We start from the raw sequence: 19911 nt of genomic DNA, 5'->3' as shown, positions 1-19911 counted from the left end.
ATGATGATTTACAAGTTCGCGAGAGAAGCAACTGTTTTTTCTACTGGCAAGAAGGGAAAGACAGACTGGGTGAGAGGGTTTGGGGTGGAGAGAAAGTTAAGGTTCGTATTATAAGACATTTCGCCGCCCAAGAACACATATTTGACAAGGCTTTCGTAGGAGTTGTGGGCATTTCCAGGAGTAGTTTTATGACCCTGGTGGTAGTTTGATCCTTCCTCTGTACCTTGAACCTGAAGAAACACATATTTGACAAGGCTTTCGTAGGAGTTGTGGGCATTTCCAGTAGTAGTTTTATGACCCTGGTGGTAGTTTGAGCCTTTCTCTGCACCATAAACCTAAAGAAACACTCACTAGAACCCGACTGACCCACTATTTGACCTTTAGAAATAGCTGATGTGAGAAGCGAAAGTGTCTTATAATACCAGCGTGTTTTGAAGGAGCAGAGATAAAATAGATCAGAAAGAGAGCGAGCGTGACCTAACGAAGGCAATCTGAGAGTCATCAGTGGTGGTGTTGTGACGTGTGCGCGAGTCCGGGGATGAGACTGAATGTGAAGAGCTGCTTGATTACGAAATGACAAATAAACAACGGAAAAAAACATTAACGGCGTTCTTATAATTATCATATTTTTATTACCATCCAAAATTCATGCAGGAAGCGGGGTTGTTATTAACGTATATATACATTCTTTGTTCTCGTTCCCTCTGCGAAACAATTAATGCAAAAAAAGAGAAAGGTAAGTGAGAGGAAAGTGGAGCGAACACTGACAGTTCTAATCTTTTTATACTCTCCACGGTATATTGTTTTTTTTTATACGCAAATACATTTCAAATTCACTTTATAACCAATAGCACTTCTGCCAAAACAACTGGGTGGGGATGATGGATGCAGTGGTGGATGGATGGACGAATGAAGAGGAAGACTGAGAGGTAGACAGATAGATAGATGAATATAGCTAGACATACAAATAAATATAAGGATAGATATAAATAAATAGATCAATAGACAGAGGTTACAGCATCAACACCTCCTCTGAACCATAATCACGATATCAAATAATTATCTAACTAACCATGGCGACTCATTGCCTAGCTGATTAGCGACATAAACTTAAAAACAAACCGAGGCGCCCCAACTGTCAACAACTCTGCCTTGATCATCTCTATCTTAATTGTCTATGTGGTTGTTAGATACACTCAAGTTGGGTTTGGTTGTTTTCTCAGCTGGTCATTATTGTTTATACGTCAGTTAAAAAAAAAATGGATTGATGTTTGTAACCGGTTCCTTCTCTTCGTTCTATGCTTTTCCTTTTTTTAATTTATTTTTTTTACTTTTCATTATTAGCATCTTTGTTTTCTTCTTTTTCCTTTTTGCTGTTTTCTTTTTCTTTCTTTCTTTCTTTCTTTCGTGCATTTTTCTTCTACTTCTTCTTTCTTTTTCTTTTTTCCTCTTCTTCTTCTTTTTCTTTTTTCTATTCTTCTTCTTTTTCTTCTTCTTTTTCTCTTCCTTCTTCTTCTCCTTCCTCTTCTTTTTCTTCTTCTTCTTCTTTTTCTTCTTCTTTTTCTCTTTCTTTTTCCTCTAAGTCTTCTCCACAACCACGACAACCATCAGCATTATCCTCATCTCTTTTCTTTCTACCGCTTAGAATTTCGACAATATTGCACGGGGGAAGGAGAACGAACACCTTAGAATCCTGTATAGGTTTACCGATTCCGATAACGTCACTCTTATATGTACTGAAAAATAAAAATCCAATATCACATTCACCGCTCTCGGAAAAGGCTGAACTTTGAAGAACGATTCGCGGTACTCAGCTCGAAGCGAAAGGTTATACGTGTGTTTTGTTGCTACATTCTTGGTTCCAACTTCTTGTATGTAGTCCGTAATACCACCTTTAATTAACCTGCTAATGTATGCAAACCTGTCTACTTCATTAACATGCCACTTACCTGTATGTCACCCACCTATCCTTCCCCTGCTTAATCTGTTTACCTGCCTACACACCTGCCTGATCAATTAGTTGCCTTGCCATCTCCTACACCTCTCCCGTAATCTACCTTCCTACCTGCTTGCTGCCTGCCTAATTACCATGCCATCTACCTGTCGGAGCACCTTGACTTGAGAGAGAGAGAGAGAGAGAGAGAGAGAGAGAGAGAGAGAGAGAGAGAGAGAGAGAGAGAGAGAGAGAGAGAGAGAGAGTGTGTGTGTGTGTGTGTGTGTGTGTGTGTGTGTGTGTGTGTGTGTGTGTGTGTGTGTGTGTGTGTGTGTGTGTGTGTGTGTGTGTGTGTGTGTGTGTGTGTGTGTGTGTGTGTGTGTGTGTGTGTGTGTGTGTGTGTGTGTGTGTGTGTGTGTTCAAATTCCTACATTCTCGCCGCTTCACTGTATCGAAGGAATTATTATCTCGCTCATATTTCATTTTGATTGATTCCGCATCCCCAAAGGCAATAAGCGATATTAATAGCTTGCGGCGGAATTATTTAATAAACCAAATTCACGAGATATTTAACCGCTACCTTATTCATCACGCTCCCTTCCGGCTGCCAATGAAGTCTGAAAGGCGGTCAGTGAATGGCGCATAATTTTTCTTCACGGGCGAATATATATCCCCGAGAAAGACTATAAAGAGACAGAGAAAACTTCCCGTGAAATATTTATTAAAGAATCGTGAATTTGATTAAAAGGTAATATACAACTGAAAATCGAGAGGAAATGTGCATGCGTTCATCACGAGTTTAATTGAAAAGGAAATAAGGTAATGTGTGAACAATTAAACATGAATTAAATTGCTTTAGTGCGCGAAATGTGAAAACGGATTTGAAACGAACGACAAAAAACAGCGCGAGAATACGTTATCAAGCAAGGAGAAAATTCTTACACGAAAAAGAAGAAGAAAATAGAAAGGATATATGAAGGAAGAATATAATGAAAAAAAAGAAAATAATAAGAAGAACAGGAAGAAGAAAAACAATAATAATAATAATAATAATGATAATAATAATAATAATAACACAAATCAAGAAGAAAAAAAGTAAAAGAATATATGAAGAAGAAAAAGAATATGAAGAGGAAAAAGATGAATAATAATCATCATAGTAATAATAATAATAATAATAATAATAATAATAATAATAATAATAATAATAATAATAATAATAATAATAATAATAATAATAATAATAATAATAATAATAATAATAATAATAATAATAATAAATGTTAGTAATAGTAAAATATCTAGAGGAGAAAACCGCAGATAATGTTGAATAAAACACTTACAGAGCAGGTGAATGATGATTGATTGGCGCGGAAGAAAAGGATAAAGGAAAAAAGAAAAAGCAATAGGAGAGGAGGAGGAAGAGGCGGAAGAGGAGGAAGAGAAAGAGGAGGAGTGTGGTCATCGTGTTTGTGCAGATAGAGTGTGGCAAGAGAACGTCCGGCACATCACTATTGCGAAAATTGGGACGGGTGTTTCGTTGTGCAATGGTGGAGGGTCACTCGTTTCCTCACTCACTCACTCCATCCCTCGCCTGCTGCCCCATCCCTCTCCTCCCTCACTTCCTCGTCTTATGTCCCATTTCTTTTCTCTCTCCCTCTCTTAACTGTTGTCCCATTTACTTTTTCTCTTATGTACTCTCGTCTTCTGTCCCAATCCTCTCCTTCCTCACTCCCTCGTTTGTCATCCTATTCCTCTTCTCTCTTATGTCTTTTCTCCCTCACGTTCTTAGAGGTTGTCCCTTTCCTCTTTTCCCTACCTTCATCGCCGTTGGTTTCATTCCTTTTCTTTCTTATGTACCCCCTCGCCTGCTGTATCCATTTTCTCCTCGCTCTCTTTCTCCTTTCGCCTGTTGTTCCTTTTTCTCCTTCTTCCCTCCCTCCCTCGCCTGGTGTCTGCTTTATCGTCTCCCTCACACCCTCCCTCATCTGGTGTCTATTCCTGTCCTCCCTCACTCATTAACTCACTTATTCATTCATTAACACCCACACCCACACTCACACCCACACATATATTCATGCACATGTATACACACTGTCTCAATTAATCACAAATTTTCTTACTCTCTCTCACTCTCACTCACTCATTTGCTCCACTCGTACCATCAATGAAGTGTTGGCTTTGGGGGAGTGGTACACAGCTCAAGAAGAACTACACGATGCTAAACTTTACCCTTAATCATCACGACCTCATTAGACTAACGATAACAATACTCTTTCCATTCCCTCTCTTCCCCAGACGTGGCGGGCCCTATGCGCGAGGCTGAGGAGCTACTGGTGGAGGTGAGGGACGCGGGCATCGGTGGCTGGCTTCTGTGTCGCCTCCTGGTGGGGGTAGGCGTGGCGCTGCCCAGGGTGGGACGTAACGAGGACGCTGTGGCTGTGCTCACCGACGCCGTTCACATCGCACGTGCCAAGTAAGTGACAGGAGTATGTTTGTGTAAAGTTTAGCCTGTTGGCAAAGCTTCCTTGCTCTTCCGATGCGCATCGTCTTGTGAGCGAGTCCAATGAGGCAGGAGGGAAAAGAGAAGTCACTGAAAGTTGTTTACCTCTTGACACCTTCATTGGTCTTTCTATTCTGCTCGGAGAGTTAGATGGGGCAGAGGGAGGCGAGAAGAACCAGTGAGGGTGAGGAGCAGGTTTCCTCGCATCGATACCTTCTTGGTCCCTACCGCCCCTTGAAGACACCGCCGCTAAGTACACACTGATGGATTCATCATCTTCCTCTACTCCTCCCTGTGGCTGCTGAGTTATTAATGACCACAGAAAACGAGGCTTTGAAGGGGCGGTGCACCCTAATGTTCTCAGAACAGGTGCAACTTTCCGAAATTCAAGTATAAGTCGCCTTGAATCCTTTGAGTTTGTTTGTGTCGGTTTATGTTTCTTCTCTAAATGCGAAGAATTTGAGATGCTCCTTTTCTTCTGAAAAAAAGTACTGGACTAACGTTTTTGTCAGGATGATGGAGGCCGTCTCCTCTAAAGCGAGCATACAAACAACCTACTCTCATCTTCAAAAATAACAAGTCTGCAATCTGAGCCAAATTACCAAGGCAATTAGTCCCCTCCCAGTGGTAGCAGCAGCCATACGGAGTTATCAAGGGGTCATAATTTCCTCAGAAGTTCATAAGGCATTCATTTTTGTTTCGGAGAAGAGCTATGATTAAAGGCGGCCAAGGCCATACAAGCGCCACCGGCCCGGGACTCTCGCCGCTGTGTTGAGTCGTCCCAGGGCGAGACTTGGCGCGCACGTCCTCTTGCTCCCATTATTGACACTTTCAGTCTTTAAATTGGAAGATTCATGACTCGTGGGAGCGGGAATTTTCGGTATAATGACCCGCAAAGTGAAGGATCACATCAGCTCCCCGAGTTCGCGACACATGGAACTTTTGGCGAGGCGACACACTGTAGGGCCACACGGTACACACAAAGCCCTGACTGTCTGGCTCCTGTGTAATTCGTCACGACTTGATTACGTACCGGATTCGTGGTTGCTAGAGCTTTGTAGCATTCGCCGTTCTATGGGTAATAATGGGGCCTCACACACCGCTATTATACTATGAATCTTGCCTTATGTGCGCGCGCATGCAAGTGTGTGTATATATTCGTTATTTTCAAACCTGTCGGTGCAAAATATGACGTGAAACTCATTCTGGAGAACTGGAAGTTATAAGAAAAAAAGCATTATTGGGCCAGGTCAAGGAATAACGTCATAAAGTTTTAATGAGGAGGTAATCAAGTGCAAAGTCTGCCTGACGCCTCCCATTATTGGTTTTGACAGACTTTGCAGGAGGAAAACTGAAGATGAATGTACCAAGAGGAAATCAATAAAAAATAATAGATTAATTCAATATCTGAATTATATGGTTTGAAGGTATAAAACATAAAAGAATCGAAATAAAGACGCTTTTGCTTAATAGTTACTTAAAAACAGCGGGATGAAATTGGTGAGATATGCAATAAGATGGGTGATAGTAACTGTGCAAATAAAACTAAGAAAAACTGACGTCGAGGCAGAAAATAAATTGGTGGCATGATGTGATAAATTAGTGAGCAGGAGATTGATGCGTTTGCGGCGTGAAAGAAAATGATTGATTACACAGCGGGTACTTGTAATAGTCTTGGACTCCTTGAGAGGGAAACATAGAGGAACAGACTTACATGCTTTCTCTTTAGACACGCTATTACGAAGCTATCGAGGGTTAGTCCACTAGATGCGAAGGTCTAAGATTTATGAATAACTTTGCTGAGTAGATGGCTTACCTGTGTCTTGTGGGGGTGATAGTGTGTGAGCGTGTCTCCTTCACCGAACGAACCGTGGTAGCACGTGATACTTCTGGTGTTTTCTTTGGAAGCTAAAATAATAAAGAGAAAAATGTAAATAGTAATGATGAAAATAACAACAACAACAACAACAACAATAATAGTAATAATAATAATAATAATAATAATAATAATAATAATAATAATAATAATAATAATAATAATAATAATAATAATAATAATAATAATAATAATAATAATAATAATAATAATAATAATAATAATAATAATAATAATAATAATAATAATAATAATAATAATAATAATAATAATAATAATAATAATAATAATAATAATAATAATAATAATAATAATAATAATAATAATAATAATAATAATAATAATAATAATAATAATAATAATAATAATAATAATAATAAAAGGTAAAGGTAAAGTTGGGGGCATACGCTGTAGCAGCGCGTGGCCTCAGTGCTCATCTCCGTAACATTGGCCCTTAAGCCTGTGGTGGGAGGGAGCCCATTACTCAGGGACACAGGGCCAGTGTGACATCCGGGTTACCACAGTTTACCTTCCCCAGGTTTCCCCAGGTACCCATTTATCGACCAGCCCGAAAGGGAGCATGAGCAGCTGGGTGAACTGCACGCCGACTGCCCGGGCCGGGATTCGAACTCGGGTCCGCGGAGTAGTAGTCAGGCACGCTAACCCCTAGACCACGGAGGCGTAATAATAATAACCATAATGCATTTAAAACAATTACTACCACGGAGAAAAGAAAAATGAGAAAAATAACAACAAAACATTTAAAACTATGACTATTGCTAAGGAAACAAAGAAAAAAAAAATCGCCTGGAAAAAATGGATATTCTGTGAGGTAGTCAGCATGAACCTGAACCCTGGCCTGCGGGGGTCAGGCCGGCAGGTGAAGGGCGGCAGGGCGGGACGAGGCGTCCAGGCGGAAGTGGAGTTATTGATGTGTGTGTGAGCGTCCGCAGCTCGCCCTTCTCTCCGGGTGACGGGTGAGGGATCAGAATACTAAGGCCTCTGTTCGTTAACAATTGATTCGTCAAACGAGAACAATGATATTTATGTATTTCTCTAAGATGTTCAAAATATAAAAAAAACATTGTTTTGTACTCTAGAGAGCGGAATTGCGACGGGTATGATCAAGAGAGCTGAGCATTTTCTTGGTTAATAATTTTCTCTTAAGAATTCAATTTAATACTACATATACTAATTCACAATCGATGAAATGACTTTTATATTCTAGGCACTTCATTCTTCTACTTAAAAAAAATATCCTCATCCTTTAAAAATAGGTTCCTGTTATCAGTCGAATAAAAGTAGCCAAGCCAACAGTAACGAATAACAAGAATAACAAGGCGGTGGCCGAACTGGTAGCGTACTGGGCCCATATTCACCGCGTGATGGACGACGCGGGTTCGAATCCCCACGCTACCTCTCGGATTTTTCAGTCACCGCCGAGTGGCTTAAAACTACCCACATGCTGTCCTGAAGACCACCCATCAACCCGGACTCTAGAGGAAGCCGTCCAAGCGAATCAAGAACGAGTTCCGGGGGGCAGCATGAGCCAATGCAAGATGGCGCCACTATAAACACTCGCCTGCGCCAGAACGGGCTGGGCCGACCATCAGGCCCCACCTGGAAGAAGCCTTGGGCCGACCATCAGGCCCCACCGGGAAGATGCCTACCGGCGCAATAGGCAGCAACGTAAAAAACAAAACAAAAAAACAAAAAACAAACATGAGTAACAAGGATGAGAACGCCACACCGTGAATACTCTACGGTCATTTTTTGTATTGTTTCAGTTACCTTTCAGATATGATAAAAATTCGGTTACTCTCCTGGGAGGCTCTTTCTTTTATCATTTCTTTGAAGAAAAAGAATCGTCGGATGCTCGTAAAGGACAAAGTAACAGGGACATCACGGATACACGAAATAGCCGTTGAATATTGTAACAATGACAGCGACTCAGACATTCATGAATTCTGATAAAATATCTACATTTTTTTCATTTTTATTGTCCCAATGCATAGCGCAAGCTTAATTTATGCACACTTCTTTGCTTTTGGATGTACAGTATATTCCATTTTACGAGTACGATTTTTTTTTACAGTGAAAGGACACACACCAATGTTTTGCCTGTTTATGAACGTGTGAATAATTTGATTCCTGCAAATGTTGGCCAGTCAGTTTGTCTGTCTGTCTGGTCATCTGTCCGTATACATTTCAGTAGGGTTCTCTGTCTGTCTATCTGTCTGTGTGTCTGTGTGTCAGTCTGGCTGTCTGTCTGTCTGTCTGTCTCCTTTCCTCCCTCCTTTCCTCCCTCCATCTCTCTCTCTCTCTCTCTCTCTCTCTCTCTCTCTCTCTCTCATTATTCACGTGCTGCAAACGATGAAGACAAGATCTAGTGAGAGTTGCTTCTTGACTTCCGCTAATCAGTTAAGTCCCTCCATGGCGGATAAGATGATCAACGAATATAAGATAAATAGTTACCTTCCTAACGTCCTAAAAATATGAGAACCTGCCCCAGTAATTATCCTCGTTAATTAGCAGCAGAAGTCCCCTCGATATATATATTTTTCTTTCCCTTGATTTTTCGATGACGATCTTTATCACATTCTCAATTTGGTACATGGAGTGGCTCTCGCTAAACACACACACACACACACACACACACACACACACACACACACACACACACACACACACACACACACGCACGCACGCACGCACGCACGCACGCACGCACGCGCACACACACACACACACACACACACACACACACACACACACACACACACACACACACACACACACACACACAGAGCAACAGCAATAACGGTGGCAGGGCGAGGCATAGACAGGTTTATCTTTGCAGATGGCACGAGGCAGGAGTCATGACAGCAAGTTAACAAGCAAGCAAGCAAGCAGGCAAGCAGTCAGCAAGCAGTCAAGGGAGCAGGCAGGCGTTCGAGCTAGTCGGGCACAAGATGTATGCACTCCGGCGCCTGAGCACTATAAATTAATGAATATACGAGACGGGATGTGAAATTAACTTCTGTTGTCTTAGTATTATCACGAAATGTTAACTGTTATTTCCGTTTGTTGGTGAAAATTATAAAACCCCCTTTTTTGTCGTATACTAAGCACTCCACACAAAATACCTGGCCTGTCCTCTTTCCTGGGCGGGGCAGGCATCGTGGAGGTTCTCACTTATTGAAACAGTGATAAGAATCTAATAATCACGCTATCCAGGCCTTAAATAAGTCTGCTTAACGTATGAGACTTTAAAAAGGACCACGAGGGAAAAATCATACCCGCTGTGATATAAGAAAAGGAATATTTAACCAGAGAAAGTTTGAAATTCATGGACAAAAAATGATCGGCCAGAACATTACAGAAAATTCAAATGCACAACCTAAGATGGGACAAAGAAGGATTACAGAAAGGATTGTGCTCCGATGTGATGCCGTTCGTTGGCGTGGCAGGCTGGCGCTGTCTGTTTCATCTTCTTTGTTCAATTGTCAGTATTCTTCAACCCTCGCCAAAAAAAAAAAAAAAAAAAAAAAAAAAAGGGTAGGACAGATATTTTAGTCGCTAAAAGAAGTAAAAAAAAGTATGGAAAGGATTATACTGTGCCGTGATGAAAGATGGCGTGGCTGGCTGGTGTTTTTCTTCTCCTCTTTTTTTTCTTCTTTTCAGGATGCATCAAAACCTCCTCTTAAAGTCGTCTCCACGCTCTGCTTCATCCTAATTATTGCCGCATTTCCTTCTCCGCTTTGTAAACGCCCTGTCACCCGCACCACACAGACGGGATGCTCCTGCAATACAATTACAATATATCACGCATCACATCTCACAGCTCGGCACGCCAACACAACCTTCCTAAAGCCCACTGTGATATGCGCACAGTTCAATTTAGTCATTCTCCGTCCTCATGCTAAAGAAAATACTATACTGAATCTTTATCTCTGCGTAATAACAACCACTTGAAGGTCTATTAGCGAATTTCCCACCTGAATAATAGACTTCCTTTATTACACAGAAGGCAACTGCTATTTCGGTTTTATGTTAATTAAGGAGAGTGTCCTCCCTAGCCCCCAGGATGGGACTGAGAAACGGAACAGGGTAATATCAAAGGACAGTGTCTGCAGTGCGCTTCTCAGAGTGGCTCTTTGTGAAGGTGCAAGAGAGGATAACGAACCTGGTGTGGAGGGTGATTACAATGATTGTTAGGGAGGCCGGAACTGAGGTCAGGGAGAGGGAAAAAATGATGGGATTTTAGTGGCCACGAAATCTTTGGGGATGATAAATTATGCTGTATAAAACTAATACAAACGAAATAGAGGTTGAGTAACAGTGATACATCTAATTTCAAGATAAATTATATCATTCAACAAAATAAAATAAAATATTGAGCAATGATATGAATGAGCCGAGAGGTCATGCACATTAATCAACTAAAAGGTAAAACTGCTTCGTGGCTCAGGTTACGACACAGCGGTAAGACGCCTCCAGGCCTTGTTGCATGGTGCGTTGACAGTAGTGATATAAATTCATGATGAGTAATGCTGTCTAAAGGGTTGGCTTCCGGTACTTATTGTTCACTATTCACTCTTGTATAATGGTAATTAGCACATAAGGGAAGAGGTGGAGGGGTAGAGTGGAAGTGACAGATTTGTGTGTATGACAAAAGGGATTCTATTTGTTCCAGACATAAATTCTGATAATATAAAGAATATCTAAGAGGAAAGTTTACCCTACTTCATTTCCATTCACATTAACTACGGCAAAGCTGCTCGTGGAGAAATACACAAACACAGCGTTCCTTAACATTTCGATACAGACGGTGCATTCCTTTAGCAATAAATGAGATATGAACAAATTCTTCAAGTCAGAGTCCACCAACAGGAGTGACCGTGTGTGTCTTCCGCAGCGAGTACGGCGAGGAGGAGCATGTGGCCGTGGAAGCACTGGGCAGGTCACTGGCAGAGCGCGGGCAGCACGCCGAGGCAGTGGCCGTGTGGGAGCGACGCATCCCCGCCGCGGCCAACGCTCGCCAGAGGGCATCACTGTTCCTGCTCATCGCTAAGTCCTACTTCGGTAAGAGAGTGACTGTTTTTGAAGTCTTTATAAAACGTTAGAGTAAGTGGAATAAAAAGACTGGTAAATACTGCCATGGTCGTCTCAGCTCGCCAACATGAAAAATAGTGATACAAAAACATCCAACGTTATTAATAGTATATACATGAAAAGACTAAATTAGGTATACTTCCAAAAAACATTAAATACAACAATGAATCGATATAAAAAGTTACGTGCACGACGCCAAAGACTGGAGTGCAGCAGCAGCTCTCCCCGCACACCAAGGCTCTGCTTATGACGGAAAAAAGTGTGAAGCGGAAGAAACACGGAGTGATTAGCTTATTAACGAGGCCATCCACGCGTGCTGCAGGAAAGATGAGTAAACCTTGAAAAATGTGTGGGGGAGATACGCTTCAGAGCAGAATTTTAAGAAAGGAAAAGAATGATGATAAGAAAATGGCGTTGGCAAAGGAAGGGTTCCGATGATGTAAGTTTATTATGCATTAGAAAATAACTAGTAATATAAAGGATGTAGTCAAAATTAAAGATATCGAAGAAAATTTTAAAACTGGCTCAGATGGACCGAAAACTGCCTGATAATATACAAATACTACAAGTTGATAGCAAAAAGAAATTAAAACTGAAAAAAAGTAAAGAACACAAATGAGTAAAAAGTTCCATAGAATTATAGGAAAAAACGAAAGAGAAAAAGGAACGGAAAAGAATACCATTATCTTCGGCGAATGACCTCAAGTCTTAAGGAACAACCGAATAATTAGCGAAAAACTCCTATAAGCGAAAGAGTAAAGAATTGCATAAGATTACAGAAAGAAATCCCAAAGAAAGAATAGGAGAACAAAGAAAAGACCCCCCCCCCAAAAAAAAAAACGCGACTCGAAATGATAAGTACACTCCCAAAGTCCCAAAGGATGAGCCGAATAATTAGCAAAGTAGCCCATAACCGTTCATCCCCTCATTACAGGCTTCTGGGAGCTTAAGTGAGCCATTAATTCCCTGAAAGAAGACACGACCTGCACACACTCAAGGGCCGCCGTCTCTTCTCTCTGGCACTCGGCGGGACCTGCGGGGCCTCAGAGATATCCGTCTTGGCTCGCTGAGGACTTTGATGGAGGCGAAAGTAGATGGAGAAGATGGAGTAGCTGATGAGAGAGAGAGAGAGAGAGAGAGAGAGAGAGAGAGAGAGAGAGAGAGAGAGAGAGAGAGAGAGAGAGAGAGAGAGAGAGAGAGAGAGAGAGAGAGAGAGAGAGAGAGAGAGAGAGAGAGAGAGAGAGAGAGAGAGAGAGAGAGAGAGAGAGAGAGAGAGAGAGAGAGAGAGAGAGAGAGAGAGAGAGAGAGAGAGAGAGAGAGAGAGAGAGAGAGAGAGAGAGAGAGAGAGAGAGAGAGAGAGAGAAATGGTCAAATGAAGCGGGGCCAAGAGATGCTGTCTAGCGTTTCTGGCGGAGCGTAGTTTCATGCAAATAACGCTTTATTAAAGGGCGTCGTGATCCCACAAAGGGTGAGTCGAGGCAGAGAGAGTGAAAGAGGTGGTAATGGTGGTGGTGGTGGTGATGGCGGCAGTGGCGCTGGTAAAATGGCCAGACACCTTAGCCAAACATTACCATTTTCTTTCCTCAGCTTTCATTATAAATTTCAGTTTGCCTAGAGAGCGATGAGCATTCCTTGAGTTTCCAGTTAGGCGAGTTTGTATGTGTTCTGCTAAGCTTGTCTGCCTCACCATGAAACTTCCTGCCGTGGTAATGAGCCTCAATATACAGCCGTAACTCCTCGGCTAACTCCCCCTTCATTACTGCGGGCTCTGTTGTGTACTGCCGCCCCCCTTTGTGTGTGCTGCTGGGAGACGTTCCTCGCCGCGGTATGGTTCAAGCAAGGAGGAAAAAAAAAAAAAAAAAAAAAAAAAGACGAAATCAAAACAGACCGCAGAACCCCTTCCCCATCACATCACCCCCTACCCCTTCTGTTCACCACACACGTCACTATCACATCATGTCCTCCCTTTCCTATTGACCATTAACAAGGCAGCATCACATCATGTCCTCCCCTTCCTGGTCACCACAAACAAGTCACTATCACATCATGTCCTTCCCTTCCTATTCACCACTAACAAGTCACTATCACATCATGTCCTCCCCTTCCTATTCACCACTAACAAGTCACTATCACATCATGTCCTCCCCTTCCTGGTCACCACAAACAAGTCACTATCACATCATGTCCTTCCCTTCCTATTCACCACTAACAAGTCACTATCACATCATGTCCTCCCCTTCCTGGTCACCACAAACAAGTCACTATCACATCATGTCCTTCCTTCAGATTCACCACTAACAAGTCACTATCACATCATGTCCTCCCCTTCCTGGTCACCACAAACAAGTCACTATCACATCATGTCCTCCCCTTCCTGGTCACCACTAACAAGTCACTATCACATCATGTCCTCCCCTTCCTGGTCACCACTAACAAGTCACTATCACATCATGTCCTCCCCTTCCTGGTCACCACTAACAAGTCACTATCACATCATGTCCTCCCCTTCCTGGTCACCACAAACAAGGCACTATCACATCATGTCTTCCCCTTCCTGGTCACCACAAACAAGGCACCATCACAACAAGTCCTCCCAAGGCTGATCACCACTTCGAGACCCGCCATAGAGTCCCGCCAGGCTGCCAGGTGACCAGCGGCAGGGCGCAGGCTCGGGGTCACCTTCAGCGGCACGGGCGGGATGCGGGAGGGTGCGGGGCCGCCATAGCCGTGCTGCCGCTTACACAATCTGCCGTGTTTAGCGAGAAATGTGGGACAATTATGTCTTCATTTAGGCGGCGGCGTGGCGGGCCAGTCAACAACGAGGCTTGTTCAGGTTATTCATGAGACGCGCCGCTTGCCCCTCCACCACTCACCTGCAGCCTCCCGCGCTCATTAAACCCAAATGGGTCTCGTTAATAATGTAATTTAAAACACATTCTCCTAACGCAGGCCTAATGCATTTCACTATTATTAATGTTTTCAATGTAGGGAAAGAGTTTATTTTTCTCTCTTTCTTACGGTGGTGAGAGTGACTGTTTGCGATGTGCGTCCTCGTGTTGCTCAGCTGACCAGGGGGAAGGGGGGGGGGGGGGGCGAGGAGGCGGCCAAGAGTGACAATGGTCGTGGATGGCCGAGGCATAAGGTGGAGAATATTGTTTTGTATTGTTTCCAAGAATAGCACAACAAAAATACACCAATGGCAATAACAGAACAATGAGGCTACTGCTGCTGCTCCTGCTACTGCTACTACTACTACTACTACTACTGCTACTACTACTAGCTCTACTCTTACAAACAAAAACAATCATAAGTAATAATAATGATAACACGCACCAAGCGCGGTCGACAGGTGGCCGTCATTACGGGCCGTCACTGGTCACTTCATGTCGAACCACAATGGGACGTGATGGCCGGGAACACGGCGACCCAGCCCCTGACGGAGGTCTTGGTGAAGGTGGTGAGGCCACTGTTGGTGTCTGATGAATGTTCAGCGATCAGTAATTGAGGTTCAACGTCAACATCTGCCCCGCCAATCAAAGGCCGCATCTCTATAGGGTCCCGATGGTTGGGATCAAATAGGGACCGTCTCATACAGCAGACCGCAGAGCGGCTAACAAAGACGTCAAGGCAGCATCAACGTAACGATACACAGCATTCATAGTCTCCACGCAGGAAAGAGGGACAAGCAAACCTCACTTCACCAATCCCGCCACTCAACAAGCAGGTCACAAAGGCATCAAGTGTTCCCGAGCAGCATCTGAACCACAAACGCGCGACTGCGAATTTTTGCTGAAACACTTGAGTCAAACATCACTGAGGACAGATTCAAGGGCAGATTATCTGAATAAAGGGTTGCAATGTTTCATATATATATATATATATATATATATATATATATATATATATATATATATATATATATATATATATATATATATATATATATATATATATATATATATATATATATATATATATATATATATATATATATATATATATATATATATATATATATATATATATATATATATATATATATATATATATATATATATATATATATATATATTAACGCAACTGAAGCTCCACAGGCAGCGAGTTGTCGCCTTTAGGCTGAACGAGTAGGAAGGATGAAGTTGGGAAAGTTCGAGGACGCTGCGCCATTGTCGCATGATAAAGTTTTTGGAAAATGACACGAGAGCATTTAGGCAATATAACGCGATAGTTTTTTTTTCATAAGTTAAAAAAACCTAACCCTTTGTGCATAATAGCTAGGGACTCCAACAACAACAACAACAAAAAAAAAAACAATACTTACACATATTTCTCCATTTCTCTCCTTTTTTTTCAATCTATCTGCCTGACGATCCACTGCTACTGTTTATTTTTGTATAGATAACTATTTTTGTGCCTACCCCTAAATACTCAAAGCTTTCAACACCAGTAATTCAATATTCACCCGCTAATTCGCTGCCCTTTCTCACCGCCGCCCTTCGGAACCTCAGCGATGCGCAAGGTGGAGACGGGCAGGTTCTACGGAACCAAGAGTGTGAAGGAAGCTGACGACGGCCACGACAACCGCACGGCGCTGTCCGCCCTGCTGGCCCTGGTGGACGCTGACGGTACGTGGCTTTGTTTCCGTTCCTTGGCCGTCATTGTGTCAAACTCACTGACCACCTGTTATTGTCGGCTCAACACACAAATCGACCTCTCCACCTCTGTGCCTGTGGGGCCAATACACTCTACCTCAAGTATCCACCTAATTTAGAATTTCACAGACACGACACGACAAGATTTTTTTTTTACAAAAACACACTAGTAGTTTAATCAGGTCATATATATATATATATATATATATATATATATATATATATATATATATATATATATATATATATATATATATATATATATATATATATATATATATATATATGCACACGCACACATGTGCATCTTACATTTTGATAACGAACATATACACACAAGTACAGGAAGTCTTTATTAATGCACAAAAGCCACACACTCACAGGCCAGACCAAACAGTGGCGGCCAGTGCGCCTCCGCCTATAATGCTTCCCCCACTAAGCCGAGGTATTAGAGGGGGCGGCGGAGATATAGAGAGGCCTGCCAGCCTTCTACTGCCGGCTGGGGTCTCATGAGCAAGCATTTGGCTTTACTCTCTTGCCAATAATAACACTTATTTTAAGCGGTATTTCCTGTGTATAACACTATTTTTGGTTCTCTTTAAGTGTATCGATATTTACACACTCGTACACCTAAAAAATCGTTCTTCATTACACGCGCCTCCCCTCACACGGCAGCACTAAGGACTAGTGCATCTTTTGAATTTAAGAAAACGACACCCAGGTGGCTGACCTGAGCACTTTAATTAAGGAAAGGTAATAAGGTGGTGTATTCATTGCGCCGCAGGTTTAGGGGCATTCCATATTTCACGGAAATCGCCTAAAATTCCTGCTTTCTTCATCAATGTGAATTGCTTTAATAATCACGTCGCAGCCCCCGAAGCGATACTAAAGGTGACGTGTTTGTAAAGAAGAACACACAACAGCGGCGGCGGCTGCAGGGGAGGCGGCGCATCCCCGCGGCAGCTCAACACACTGAACGCTCTAAAATTCTTGCTACTGAAGAAGCGTAACAAATATGACCACCAAACTACAAGGCATCATCACCATCATCATCGTCATCAGCAGGGGGAGGAACACCAACACACCACTTGACACAACATTAAAAAAACAGTCCTGAAAAAAAGAGAAAACTTCAACACGGGGCAGATGCGTGAGACCTGTGCATCTGAGTGACTCTTTCTATGTGTGTTCGTGCAGCGGGAGGGAAGAGAGGCGACGGATTACTGGTAACAACGTGAATAACTGCCATGTTCATGTGTTGCAGGTGTCAAGTGTGTGTGTGTGTGTGTGTGTGTGTGTGTGTGTGTGTGTGTGTGTGTGCGCCAATTTATTAGTAGTGATGCTTTTTTTCTTTTTAGCTTTTAATCTATTTTCGCTGTTTTTCCTCTTTTATTAACACCCTAAACCACCCACGCCATTCGTTCAAATAGATATACATGCAATGCACCCAGTGTTAGTAATGAAGCCTATTGCAAAGCTGTGTGTGTGTGTGTGTGTGTGTGTGTGTGTGTGTGTGTGTGTGTGTGTGTGTGTGTGTGTGTGTGTGAGGTTGTTAGGGGAGGGGGAGGAGGAGCAGCTAGAGTTGGGAGCCATGGAAACGAGAGCAAGGAGGAGAAGGAGGAGGAGGAGGAGGAGGAGGAGGAGGAGGAGGAGGAGGAGGTCAACGAGGAAGCGAGGAAACAGTCAAGGATTGAGGAAGGAGGAGGAGCAGGAGGAGGAGGACAACGACAGCAAGGAAGAGAGGAAACAGTCAAGGATTGAGGAAGGAGATGAAGAAGAAGAGGCGTAGAAATATATATTTAGAGACAGCGGCAAAGGAAGAGGAATAGTAGGAGGAAAAATTGTAAAATAAATAACGTTAGAAGTGAGGAAAACAACAACTGAAGAGAAGGAATAGGAATAAGGAAAAGAGAAACACAAAACGAAATAATATTATAGAAAAAGTGAGCTGGAAGAGAAAAAGAAAATACACACTTATAGAAATGCAAAAAAACAAACCAAACCGCAAAGAACATGACAAAATAAAACAAGGCAAAATATAGTACATATTACTAAAATTGGAAATCGAATGGGGGGATAAAATACTCTAAATACATGCAAGGAATAAATAGTTCAGATATAAATCTCGAAGACGTACTTCTGCGAGGGAAGAGAAGCGTTCCTTAATAAGAGAAGGCGATGACACTTTCCCCTCCGCGCTGCCAGCCCCGCCGCAGCCGTCGCCGGAACAAGGCCTCCACGCACTGAGCCGATAAATCCATAAATATATCGCTGAATATTTCTCCGGCGCGCGGCTCTCTTCCAATAAATTTGCATTTCAAAACGCCGAATTTTGTGGAGGGCTTCGCCGGAACTTATTATTATCGGTAATAGCTGTTTGGGACTCGCAGTTATGGCCTCCAAGCGACTCCACAACTCAATCCATCCTGAATACGCGCAGTCTATCCCGCGTTCTGTTTGCCTGTCGCCGTTGTTTTTCTTTTTTATGAAATTACTCGTTTATTTACATGACACATTCACGTCTTATACATATATTTTTTAGCCATACATTCGATTTTTTTACACGGCAGCTTAACTTTCTATAACTTTTGTCTATTATCTACTTTTTTATCATTATTATTCTTGATTCGTTCTTTTTACACGTCAGCACGACAGAAAAAAAAACAAAATGGTCATCTCACTCAACTATTTGCATGTCACATTCATTTTTTTTTACTTTCTCTATTTCTATTTATTTTTGTTCTTGCATGACACATTCACTTTGTATACATTTTCCTCGGGTAAGAAAAATTCCGAAAGGGATTAAAACCAGCCAGAAAACAACAAAATTTGCATGTTGTAATCTGGTGTGGCGAGCTACGAAGGTTTAAAAGGTTAATCTAGAGAATGGGCGCCAGTAACCCCGCGCTAAATGGACGGAGATACCCTGCACTAATTACTGCTTAGCCTCCGCCATAGCTTTGTGCGTCTTAAAGCTCGGATGCTGTTATGGCGCAGCTCCTTGTGTGTGTGTGTGTGTGTGTGTGTGTGTGTGTGTGTGTGTGTGTGTGTGTGTGTGTGTGTGTGTGTGTGTGTGTGTGTGTTTTGTCTCCCAGAGATTGGTGTTGGGTCTCATACTCCCGCTGTTGCCGCACAAGGAGTGACACACACACACACACACACACACACACACACACACACACACACACACACACACACACAGAAACATACAGCTCCACCTCCTCCCCCACCTCACACACACGCACAATAATCATCAAGCATGGGTTTAGAATTGATGGAAGAGTTAGGTGAAAATAAACGACGCCAAATGCACGATCACACAATCAAACGCGGAAAAATATCAGGGAAGAGAACAAAGCAAATCACGGATTAAAAAAAAAAAAAAAAAAAAAAAAAACGCATGCTGGTGTCGAGGTGTCTGGAGCCGCGAGACACTCCGCCACAGCTTCGGTTAATTTTTTCTCTCCACGCCGCTTGTTTAAAAGGTATTTCCATTTAAAACCCAAACTCGCTTCCATAAAAATGCTGCGAGTAACGGTTTGACGCGATGAAAAACATTCAAGCGCTCTTATAACCATTACCTGAACGTGCACCAATGACGGACGCTGAAAAGTTAGGCCACGCCACGCGGACTGTGCATGTGTAGGTATGATGCTGTTCAGATATATGAGCTGCGTGGTTACATATGTGTTGTATAGCTATCTCTACTTAATCTCCATTCATCTTTATCTATTTAACAACACACACACACGGTTCAAACTTTAACAACTATGCAAGGAATCGAGAGGCAAGGCGTAGACAATTCGTACATAAAAGTATTGGTGTATATATA

At 42.4% G+C, this 19911-nt stretch overlaps 1 protein-coding gene and 1 long non-coding RNA gene across 4 annotated transcripts in view; one reads left to right on the top strand and one right to left on the bottom strand.

Moving 5' to 3' along the window:
- LOC126999951 (outer dynein arm-docking complex subunit 4-like) overlaps positions 1 to 19911 on the top strand; it is a 70915-nt gene that overhangs the window by 41253 nt on the left and 9751 nt on the right. For 2 of the 3 annotated variants that reach the window (XM_050863138.1, XM_050863139.1), the window contains exons 9-11: positions 4232 to 4409; positions 11231 to 11397; positions 15936 to 16052. In XM_050863138.1, the coding sequence (XP_050719095.1) occupies positions 4232 to 4409; positions 11231 to 11397; positions 15936 to 16052 (462 nt within the window). Of the gene's footprint in view, positions 1 to 4231; positions 4410 to 11230; positions 11398 to 15935; positions 16236 to 19911 lie in introns of those variants that run through there. The other variant, XM_050863140.1, reaches the window with a different exon arrangement.
- The window catches only part of LOC126999952 (uncharacterized), a 40982-nt gene that overhangs the window by 20231 nt on the left and 840 nt on the right, over positions 1 to 19911 (bottom strand). Inside the window, exon 2 of the long non-coding RNA XR_007753673.1 lies at positions 6253 to 6344. This is a non-coding gene — a long non-coding RNA (uncharacterized LOC126999952). The remainder of the gene's footprint in view (positions 1 to 6252; positions 6345 to 19911) is intronic.

This window comes from Eriocheir sinensis, chromosome 17 (genome assembly GCF_024679095.1).
Source record: "Eriocheir sinensis breed Jianghai 21 chromosome 17, ASM2467909v1, whole genome shotgun sequence".
Lineage (NCBI taxonomy): Eukaryota > Metazoa > Arthropoda > Malacostraca > Decapoda > Varunidae > Eriocheir > Eriocheir sinensis.
Note: the sequence above shows the minus strand (reverse complement) of the source record. Positions and strands in the feature narration are given on the sequence as shown.